We start from the raw sequence: 11,396 nt of genomic DNA, 5'->3' as shown, positions 1-11,396 counted from the left end.
GACTGTGTCTCCCTTTTCTACATCCTTGTGGGATATTTGCTCTCACTTTATATATGAGAAAGTCTCTTGTCTTCCTTCTTCTTCTTGTCATGTCTTTGTCAAGCCCTTTCCAGCCTGAAGCAAAGGCTGTGTGTGTGTGTGTGTGTGTGTGTGTGTGTGTGTGTGTGTGTGTGTGTGTGTGTGTGTGTGTGTGTGTGTGTGTGTGTGTGTGTGTGTGTGTGTGTGTGTGTGTGTGTGTGTGAAGATTAGGGAAAACCCAGTGCAAAGAGGAGATCCCTCCAATACCCAGGCCACCAACTTATTCTTTTGTGTACTCTGATTTCTCATCCTTATTATATATGGTCTTTTATTCAGGGCCTCAGATCTGAAAAAATTGGGCTAAAAGATCTCATACAGAAAGTTCATCTCCTAGAAATACAAAAGATAACTTCAAAGGGCTGTTACAATTCAAGTTACAGGGGAGATCCCTGTCCTGGAGGCACGTGTGGGAGGAGGGACTAGGCCTGCCAGGTGAGAGCAGGAGGGGAGTATGAGGGAGTGGTGAGTGGGTCAGGGGAGCCGGCAGGTGTGGGGCGTGGGGACCGATCTGTCAGTGTTCTCGCAGGAGCCCAGTTCTTTGCCTTCATCCGCTGCTTTTGCTCCTTCAACTGCTTCATTAATTTGAGCAGAAGTCTTGGGTCAGCTTTCAGGTTAGTCGTTGGCTGATGTTTTCCCTGTGGTAGAGCTGGGAGACTGGCTATAATCACTCCCATTAGCAGTTGGCAGCTCCCCAGTCTGCTTTTTAACCTGGACTGTCTCAGCCCTGACATCTGCCGGACCTGCTGTGACGCTCACACATGAGGGCGGTCTGCACACGCTCTTTATTCCCCACCTTGCCCCATGTGGCTGGGCCTTGGCACCCGCTGCCAGAGCCAAATCTCTCACATTGTGAAGTCTGTGGAGACCAGCTCTAAGAACCACTGTCTAATGAGAGCTTTGCTCCCTGGCACTTACTGAAGTGCAAAGCTGTGGGGGACAGAACTCTGAATGTGGCCTCAGGAAGGAATTCAGCCCAGAAAACATCATTAATGGCTTGTGCCGTGAGGAAATGTTCCCTGGGAGGTAAAGACAAGAGCTAAGTGGAATTATGATAACACCAGCTGCCTTTAGCTGAGTACATACTCTGTGCCAGGCACTAGGCTAAACCCTTGGAACTCATGACCTCTCTTAATAACAGCCTGTTAAGGTAGATATTGGTCCCTTTTTACAGTTGGATAATGTGAGGCCAGAGGGGAAATAACCAGTTCCAAATCACCCAAGCTAAGTGGCAGAGCTGAGACCCCAGAGCATTCTCACCATCTAATATCTCTGTCTGGCATGACTGGACATCGAACTTTTTAAAGGTTATGTGTGCTAGAGGCAGGTGGAAATAGTGCAGGTTAGTGGTTTTAAATCCCATATCTACCATGGATTAGTTGTAGAGACGGACCTCCAAGAGACTGGAAAAAGCAGTTTTGGCCCAAACTGACCCTTATTCACAAGGCAGATTTAGGGGCAAGGGCTGGGCAAGCAGCCACCATGGTGCTCCCTTGTCCTCCACCATGGTGCTCCCTTGTCCTCCTCCCTGGCACTGCATGGTGTGAGCCCCAACAGTACAAGTTTTAACAGCAATGGAATCAAGGCAGGGAACTTGCAGCCTGAAGTATGCAGAGAAGGAGGAAGGGGCAGACAAGTTTCCTGCCTTGCTTTGACGTGGCTGGAATGTTTGCATTATACATGAGCCTCAAATTTTTTTTTTTGAGCCCCAAATGCTCCAGTCATTGTTTTCTCCCCTAAACCTCTAAGACCATAACTCTACCTGCTGCCTTCCTGAGTTGCTGATGGGTATCCAGCCCCAGTCATGGAATAAATCCCAGGGGGTGAGTCAGAATGAGCTCTGAGCCTGCAGGGCCTGTCCAGGGTGGCAGGTTGTAATATTCACCAGCACCCAATTTGAGCCTTTGTTTTTATCAAGGTACCCGTAGCTCTAAAGGTCCCTTTATTTTCCTCTCTGCTAGATACATCTTTATTATTTCTAATTCTCACTTTAAGGACCTCTGAGAATACCAAAAGCCCCACTCGGCTGGGGCCACATGAGTAATTCTTTTACCTGCACTCTCCCCCCCAAGCAGTTATATTCAAAGAACTGCTCCATTCACTGGAAAGTGGGACGTCCCTGAGGGTCTATCACTGAACCCAGTGCAGGGCACAGCAATATGTAGAAATTCATGTCTGGGCTGCTGTTCCTGGTCCTTTTAATCCGCATGGCCTGATTCCTCAGTTAGTTTTCAAGTGTCTGAAGGAGAGGCAGGCTGCCCCAGGTAAAAGGGCGCTGGACTGGATGTAGAGGCCAAAGCTGCCCCTGCTGCCTGCAAAAGAAGTTGTGCTGACCGGGAGCAGAGGCCGGAACCTGTCGTCTGTGCCTGGTGCTCAGAGGCATGATCTACACGGAGACCAAGGCCATCGCGTTACTAACGCTTCAGCAGTTAGGCTGGTAGGATCGCTGAACGACTTCCGTAGGAATCCTCTGCTCGGGTTAGGTCCTCCCAGCGTCAACCCCGCCCACTCCCGCTTCCCCGTTTCTCCTCCTCCCCTCTCATCCTCTAGGCCCCCTCACAGAGCTCCCCACCCGAACTCTCGCGCCTCAGCAACCCCTCCCCCCTTTTGTTCCTGCGGATCCAGCGAGCCAGGCTTTCTCCTTCTCTGGTCTCTCCTCCTCCTCTCCCCCTTGAATCCAGTCCTGGTTTCCCCGCCGCCAGCCTCCCTTTCCTCTCCGACTGGGCTAGCTCCCCGCCCCCGCCTCGCCCGTCGTCACCGCGGTGGGTTCAGCTCCTCGCCTACCCCACTTCCCAGGCTCCCGGGGCTTGGCTCGCCCAGTCCGGTGGCTCCAGTCCGGATCTCGCTGCTGCCCGACCCGGGTACGAGTCCCAGCCGCTGGGGAGGAGGCGGCGGCTGGCCTCGGCTCCCCTCGGCCGCCTTGCCAGCCCGGGGTTGGCGGGGAGGGAGCAGCTGGGCAGCCCCCCGGAGCTCCTCGGAGGACAATGCACCCAGCGCTCGGCAACCCCCGCTCGGTCTCGTCCTCATCCGGCTCCTTCCCACCGCCCCCCGCCGCTGCCCGGCTGCAGCCCCTCTTCCTCCGGGGGGGTTCCTCCCGCGGCCGGAGAGGCTCGGGCGACAGCAGCACTAGCACCAGCACCAGCCGGGGGGGAGGCGGCGGCAGACGCGGCGGGGGCGGCGGCGGCTCCCCCAGCAGCAGCACCGGTGCCGAGAGAGAGGACGACGACGAGAGCATCAGCATCAGCAAGCCGCTGGTGCCAGCCACCGCCGCGGGCCTCCCGGGACCCCCGGCTCAGGGGGGCGCCCCAGCCGCCGACCCCGCGCCCGCCGCCTTCTCCTCCTCGGCCGCCACCTCCTCCTCCACCTCCACGCCCACCTCCTCCTGCAGCATGACAGCCGCGGACTTCGGCGGGGGCGCTGCGGCCGGGGCCGTCGGGGGCCCCGGGGGCCGCTCAGCCGGCGGCGCGGGCGGCACCGGGACCGGCAGCGGCACCTCCTGCTGTTCGTGTTGCTGCTGCTGCGGCCGTCCGGCCCGGTCGGGCCGCAGGGGTCGGCGCCGAGGTTGCGCCCCCAGCCCGGGGTGCCGCTGGGGCTACCAGGCGCTGTCCGTGGTGCTGCTGCTGGCACAGGGCGGTCTGCTGGACCTGTACCTCATCGCCGTCACCGACCTGTACTGGTGCTCCTGGATCGCCACCGACCTGGTGGTGGTGGTGGGCTGGGCCATTTTCTTCGCCAAGAACAGCCGGGGCCGTCGGGGCGGCGCGGCGAGCGGCGTGCACAACCACCACCAGCACCACCACCACGCCGCGCCGCCTCTACACCTGCCCGCCGCCTCGGCCGCCTCCGCCGGGGCTGCGGCGGGGGCCAAGGCGCGCGGCGGCCGCGGGGGCGCAGGTGGCCCGGGGGGCGGCCCGGGCGCTGCCGGGGCAGCGGGCGAGTTCGCCTTCGCCTATCTGGCCTGGCTCATCTACTCCATCGCCTTCACGCCCAAGGTGGTGCTTATCCTGGGCACGTCCATCCTGGACCTCATCGAGCTGCGCGCGCCCTTCGGCACCACGGGCTTCCGCCTCACCATGGCGCTGTCGGTGCCCCTGCTCTACAGCCTGGTGCGGGCCATCAGCGAGGCGGGCGCCCCCCCTGGCTCGGCGGGACCCCTGCTCCTGCAGCCCCAGCAGCACCGAGCCGCCGGCTGCTTCCTGGGCACGTGTCTGGACCTGCTCGACAGCTTCACCTTGGTGGAGCTGATGCTGGAAGGCCGCGTGCCGCTACCCGCGCACCTGCGCTACCTGCTCATCGCCGTCTACTTCCTCACCCTCGCCTCGCCGGTGCTCTGGCTCTATGAGCTCAACGCCGCAGCGGCAGCTTCGTCCTGGGGCCAGGCTTCAGGGCCGGGCAGCTGTAGCCGCCTTCTGCGCCTGCTGGGCGGCTGCCTGGTGGACGTGCCCTTGCTGGCGCTGCGCTGCCTCCTGGTGGTGAGCTACCAGCAGCCGCTCTCCATCTTCATGCTCAAGAACCTCTTCTTCCTTGGCTGCCGCGGCCTGGAAGCCCTAGAGGGCTGTTGGGACCGGGGGAGTCGAGCCTCCCCCAATCGGGGGAGAGGGGGCTACGGCCCTCCGCCCTCTGCCCCGCCACCGCCACCACCACCACCACCACCTCAGGGAGGCTCCCAGCTGGGCCATTGCATCTCGGAGAACGAGGGAGGTGCCCATGGCTATGTCAATACCCTGGCCGTGGCATCCCAGAATTGAGGAGGGATAAGGGAGAGGGGCTTGCTTTGGGGTTGAGAGACCCCACCCCCTTGTCCTTTGACCGTCTATCACCCAGATTTAATCAGGCTCTATTTGGAAGACAGAACTGTTAATAGGGCTAAGGGCCAGTGTGTCCTGCACCCCTTGGGTCAAGACTGGAGGGAGACCAGCAACTAACGGTGAAGGAGGAAGGTCCACTTACTACTACTGTAGTCTGCCTTCTCCACGCCCTACCCTAACCTAGCCTCCAGGGGCCGGATACCTCTGCTTCCTGCTTTTCCCACCACCATCCTAATTCCTGTCCATTTTGGGGGAGAATGGTAAAAAGGGGGTGCCCAGACAGGGGTGCTGGGCCTTAAGCCATCCCCCTCGCTTGGAAGTGCCAGCTTCTTATAGGCTGTGGTTAGTGGTCATTGTCCCACGCCTTGAAACTGATCCAGAATCCACTGTTCCCCTGACGTGTCTTTTGGATTTTTTTCCAGATGGTAGATGCAACGTCTGTGTTTGTCTGTGTGTGTAGTATAGTTTTCCTCCCCAAATATTAATTTCCAGAAAGAGCTGGGCTCCTGGGAGCTGCCCAATTGCTCTCCTCCAAGGGAGACGCTCACCCAGGATCTTCCTCAGTTCTACTCCTCTCTTCTCAGTTTGGGGGAGGAGAGGGTCCATACTCTAAGGACCAAACCACACCCTTTCTTGGGTGAGTGAGCATTTCTACCTCCGTGCTTTCAACTTTTGTTGCATCATACACTGATGCTGCTTGCAAAAAATAAAGGCAAAATACTCAGAAATTGCATTCAACATGGCCACTGGATCCAGCTGGGGTTTGGTGCCAGTCTTATTACAGGGTCTGTGGAGTATCAGCCATTGGCTTGCCCTCCCGCTCTCCCTCCCTCTGCACCCAGAACTCTTATCCTTCCTGAGGTTTGTTGCTGACTGGGTCAGATCTTGGCTCAGCTTTGGTGGGGTTCCTGGATAGATGTGAAGTTGGGGCTCCCATTGGCTCAAGGAAATCCAATTCCCCATCTGTCCTTCCTCTAGGAAGCCTGGTGTGAATCAGAAAGGGTGGTGACCTTTGTCCTCTGCTCTGGTTAAGAGAATTTCTAAGGAGAAGGCAGGCTGCATGGAGAGGCTGGGCAGATCCTCCCCCTGCCCTGCCTTCCTCCCTGGCATTCTTTTGAGATTAATGACCAGGGACACCCAGGGGTTGCCCGCCTATAGTCTGGATGTGGGACATCACTCTTGGAATCTTTGAGGGTGAGTATTTTTAGGGGAGGTAAGAGTGCAGGAGGACAGTTGGCAGCAAGGCCAGGAAATACTCACTTCCCTCCACCCCAGAATAGGATGGGGTGGGGGCTTTTTTGTTGCCCTTCCCCCCTTTGTATGCTTTGTGTGGTGTAATGAACCCCAGACAAAGGACCAGAAGTCATGGATTGTAGTTTTGACTGTCACTCACGAGCTTTGATGGCACTCACTTTTGCTTTCTGGGTCTCAGTTTTTTACTTGAGGCCCTTCTCTCCCAACTTCTTGGGGGTTTGTTGATAGAAGACTTCCATGTAGATACACAGAGGGGCTGATGTCTTGACCAGAGTCCTTCTGAAACTCCCCTACTGTCACAGTGGGGAACAATGGAGGAAACATGTTTACGCTCAATGTATCATCTGTGCTCCCAGCCCCTCACCCTCCTAGGTCCAATATTAGCGGGTTGGATTTTGCAACTAGTCTTTTTTTTCTGCCTCTGCACTCCCCCCGCCCCCATATCCTTTCCCTTTGAATTCGGTGTGCTCAAAGTCCTGGGCCCAGACCGCTCCCCAGGTCTCCATCTCTCTCCAGCTTTGCTCTGTTTCTCTGCTACCTAATCTCAGTGGCTGTGAATGGACTTTGTGTCTGAGCCATGGCCAGCCCCTGGCTGGCCCCTGCCCCACCCCCTTTCTCCTGTTTGGATGGTGGTCTCCCCCCGCTGAGTGACTGACTATAAAATCTGAGTGCTGTTGAGTTTTCTGGTGGGAGGCTGTGATAGGTTCCAATGAGCTACCACGTCCCTAGGTACGTCGAGAGACTGATGGCACCCGGGCCAGCCCTGGCAGAGGCTGGGCCTGCTCAGGCTCTGTCTGTGGGCCCCGCACTCACCCCTGGACGTTCTCTTTCAAACATCTGGTGCAAGCACTTTGCGCTCAGGGGTCAATCCCTTCCTTCTGGTGTTTTTTTCTTGAGTGTTTTACTCTTTCCTTGCCCCACTCAAAATGAGACACGACCCCTAAAATTTCATTTTTCTTGCTTTCTAGGGGCATCTGTAGTGGGGAGTTCAAACTGGAGATGTTTCCCCGTGGGGGGGGGTCTCATAAACAGGAGGTGCACTGTCTCCTGAGGCTCATGATTCACAGGAAAATAGCCCAGGTTCAGAATTCAGACTGCTGGCCTCTAACGTGGGTACCAGTAAGGCATGCCTTGATCTGAGCCTCTGACTCTATGGATTGTGAAAGGGGGTTGGATCGGCCCCCCTCTAAAGGCTGTTCTGATATAACCTGGCCTGGTTCTGCGTCCATGTGTTTTTGGGGAAGAGAGCTGGCTGGAAGTTAGAGCCTGGAAGAAGGGAAGTGGCACCTCACTAGCATTGAGCACGTTTCCCCCGCCCCTTTTTCTTTTTAAAAATAAAACCAGCCTCTGTTCTGAAAATAAAAAACTTGAAACTTGTGACAAGCTTCCTGTGTGGTTTGTTTTAAGATCTTTCCTGTCCTGGTTTCCTTACTAAATTCTTAAATGTCACTGTGACATTTCTCATCATTTTATAGGCTTGTGTTAACATTGTGGGTACACTTGGCCATTTCCTTCTAGGCGGTTGGCACTCTTCAGGGAGGTGGGGTGGCTTTGGCCTTGATCTGGGGGGTGTCTAGGCAGGCCTCCTATAGGCAGAGCTAACAGGTGGGCTCTCAGCCTGAGAGACATTTCCCCAGACACTTGGGGCTTTCACTCCCATTTCCTTCTAAGAATAACTTCCCAAAGGAAAGACTGAGAAACTTATATTCAAATACTTTGCCCTCCTTTCCGACTTATGTCCCTGCGGAGGAATGAATTATGTATGAATGAGGAGAACAACGTCTTTTTAAAACAACAACAACAACAAAACCACACAAAGGGGCTGTGAAGTCTGACAGAACATTGAGTCTGCACAAAAATAATAGTTTTTGTTTCAGCACGGACACAGCCAGTACTATTGAAACCACTCTGTGCTGTTGCCCTATGGCGCTTGTGGCCATTGCAAAGGCCACACAGCGGTTGGACCCAGACGGCAGAAGAGGCAAACTCAGAGCCTGGGAACGCTGGTCCTGGGCTTGCTCTGCCTCCTACCAGCTGCGGCCGTGGGCACTGACCTCCGCTCCTGGGGTGTCTTCCTCACTTGTCACCCAGGAGCACTATTACCTCACAAGGCTATGGTAATAATTAAATGAGGTGGCATATGCAAAAACGGTCCTTTTCCTCAAGACATTGATAATCACAACGGGGGACAACATTCATATGTAAAACAATGACAGAAAAACATAAGACCATGTCTTCCTTTCTTCCTAAATCGAGATGTAAAATAAGATGATGAGTTTGACTAAGCATGTTATATTGACATGTTTCTCACAGGTAAGCAAGCTAGCTCCCACCCCTGTGGTCTGCGGGACCATACAACGAAAGCACTCTGTGAAAGATGAAGAAATGGCATATGAGCGGACGGTGTATTCAGAGTGGGCCTGGCTGAGGCCACACGCGGCCTTGCCAAGGGCCTGATTCTGACCCTGCAGTTCTGGCCCTAGGGAGGAGCCCGGAGACACGTCCTGTGCTCGCCTGTGGCAGGCCCTTGATGCACAGCAGCTCATTTCATCCTCAGAGTCATCTGCAAGGGGGTTTTAGCTCCATTTTCCCGAGGTCCAGAAAGATAGAGTAGCTTGCTGAATACCACACTAGAGTCAGGAAGGGAATCTAGATTTGAACCCAGGTCTGTCTCCAAAATCTGCACCACCCCAGGCAGCCTTCAGACCGAGATGTTAATAGAGTTCCACTTCTCCTTATTAAAGCTGAATGGTCTGGCTAAAAAGCAGGGGCTGGTTTTCCTATTGTGTGAGTCCCAAGGAAGTGGCACTGAGCAAAAGTCAGGGGCCAGCCAATTGTGCGTCATTCTTTTCTGCTCTCTCTCCTCTCAGGTCACTGTTGTATCTTCTTCCTCTCTGATCAGAAGGGAAGGATCCAGTAAACTAACAGCCTAGGGAACTACTCCTCCTAGGAAGGGAATCCAGGAACTGGGGTCTGGGGAGGCATGTTGGACAAGACCTCTTGTTATCCTTGAAATCATGAGAGAGGGGACTCCCATGTTCCTCTAACGGACAAAGGCTGGTTCTCCAAGGCACTTCACCTGCCTCAACCAACCCAGATGGACAGGGTGCGAATGTGCACCCAGTGCCAAGGTCTGGGAGAGGCGGCAGGGCATGGAGGGCTGGGGTGAGACCAAAAGCAAGGAGGTGGACCGTGAAGCCATTTAGGAGTGATGTGGGAGGCTGTGCGTGGGCACCCCAACTTCACAGCCTGTACCCAGGGGCTGGGGGCAGTTGCTTTATTTTATATTCTCCCATAATATAGACTATTGGATCGTATATTGCTTTTGTAATCTGAAAAAGCAAACACTAGAGTAAAAAAGCCCTAACAACAGGAAGAAGGCTAAATAGTGCCCCACATTCCTCAACTGCTCCGACCCAGAACCCGGTCAGGGTGCTCTTTCCTGAGAGGCAATGAGACCCAAGGGAGCCTCTGGACTCCTCCCAAGGGCAACAGTGTGTATGGGTGGCAACACCTGGACGGAACGAGGGCCACCGTGTGCTGAGTGCTCCCGTGTGTGGGACACCACTCAAGCGCCTCACATGGATGTTCCATCCACTCCATACAGGAGACCTGTATGAGGGAGGAGCCTCTGCTGTACCTCCAGCAACCCGAGACCTCAGGCAGATCCCCTGATCAATCACAGGGCTGGTAAGCAGCAGAGCCAGGGCCCCAGCCTTGGGTTAACTGTTGCTAGCCTCTTTTTAAAGAACCTCTCTCTGGGGGCGCCTGGGTGGCTCAGTCGTTGGGCATCTGCCTTCGGCTCGGGTTCATGGTCCCAGGGTCCTGGGATTGAGCCCCGCGTCAGGCTCCCTGCTGTGAGAGGCCTGTTTCTCCCTCTCCCACTCCCCCTGCTTGTGTTCCTGCTCTCGCTATTTCTCACTCTGTCAAATAAATAAATCAATTAATTAAAAAAAAAAAAGAACCTATCTCTGGGTGCCTGGGTGGCTCAGTTGTCTGCCTTTGGCTCAGGTCTTGATCCCGGGGTCCTGGGATTGAGTCCCGCATCGGGCTCCTTGTTTGGTGGGGAGCCTGTTTCTCCCGCTGCCTGCAGGTCCCCCTGCTTGTGCTTGCTCTCTCAAATGAATAAATAAAATCCTAAAATTAAAAAAAAATAAATAAAGAAAATCTCTCTCCAGCCACCTGACCGGAGACCCAAGGCCAGGGCTGAAATACCAGCTCAAGCATACTTGGGTCCTTACTTTCTTGCATAGCCTGGAGCAGCCGGTGTCTCGTGGCCCCGAACTGGCAGGTCTTTTCTGGAAGTGTTGGAGCAGAAGTTGGCCTGGCACTGCCCTTATTTATTTGGGAGGGGAGGACATTAACTGCAGAGTCTAAAGGCCATCGGATTAAAACTTCCCATTGCATTGTAAGTACATCTTCCTCTCCTTTATGTCCTATTTAATCTTCAAAGACAAGTAGAGATGAAGTAAAATCCATCATACCCTCGCATTTGGAGATTCCAACTCAAAGTGCTGGATGTTCAAGTGACTGACCAACCCCCTTAGAGCCTGAACACCTCTGAGGTCCTTCCTAAGCAGAAAAGAGAAACTGGGGTAGAAGCGAAGTTGGAAAGCATGTCTACACCACCATCTAATCATTCCCGCCCCCCTCCTCCCTTCCTGACTAGGATCCAGACAGCAGGCAGGGATGCATGCAAATCCACTCAGGAGTCGGAGGCTGGATGCCGGGCACGGGTCATTGCTCCACTCTAGGTTTGGGTCGCATGTTGATTGTGGGTCCTTCCATCCCCTTGAGCCACTTCAGCTGTACTCTATTTAGGAGAGGGGCTTGAGTGGTAGGAAAACCACAGCTTGGAGGACATCTGTTCTTGGAATGGCGTTTCTGGGTGAAGCAGGATTTTATTAGCCATGTTTCAGAATAATACAAAAAGCAAGGCAAGGCTTTATTTACACATGCTCTTGACGCTCTTGATATTGAGCTGACAGCAGACACCACAGGCTGACAGAACTTCCAGCATTTGTGGTGAGCAAAGGCCAGTCTGAGACTGGAGGCTCCCTGGAAGCAGAGGGAACGTGGGAGGAACCAGGGACTGACATTCAAGAAAGGGTCCAGAAGCCCTGGGGAACTTTATGATTCCATTAATATATGTTATGTCCACAACAGGCAAATCCATAGAGGGATGGGGGGTGGAGTTTAGCGAGGTTGGGGTAAGGATTAAAGGGTGCTGGATTTCGGGGCACCTGGGTGGCTCAGTTG

The 11,396-nt window shown here is 54.7% G+C and overlaps 1 protein-coding gene across 1 annotated transcript; it reads left to right on the top strand.

Annotated features, from left to right (window-relative positions):
- The first annotated feature begins 245 nt into the window (after positions 1-245).
- Positions 246-7,508, top strand: TMEM121B (transmembrane protein 121B). Its single transcript, XM_027591670.2, has one exon. It carries the CDS (start codon positions 3,060-3,062, stop codon positions 4,821-4,823), a length of 1,764 nt encoding a protein of 587 aa, XP_027447471.1. The 5' UTR covers positions 246-3,059; the 3' UTR covers positions 4,824-7,508.
- Positions 7,509-11,396: the final 3,888 nt, after the last annotated feature.

Source organism: Zalophus californianus, chromosome 9 (assembly GCF_009762305.2).
Source record: "Zalophus californianus isolate mZalCal1 chromosome 9, mZalCal1.pri.v2, whole genome shotgun sequence".
Taxonomy (NCBI): domain Eukaryota; kingdom Metazoa; phylum Chordata; class Mammalia; order Carnivora; family Otariidae; genus Zalophus; species Zalophus californianus.
This window is presented reverse-complemented; position numbering and strand designations above follow the sequence as displayed.

Coding starts and splice junctions, on each gene's coding strand:
- TMEM121B (XM_027591670.2), top strand. CDS start 3,060: ATGCACCCAGCGCTCGGCAACCCCCGCTCGGTCTCGTCCTCATCCGGC.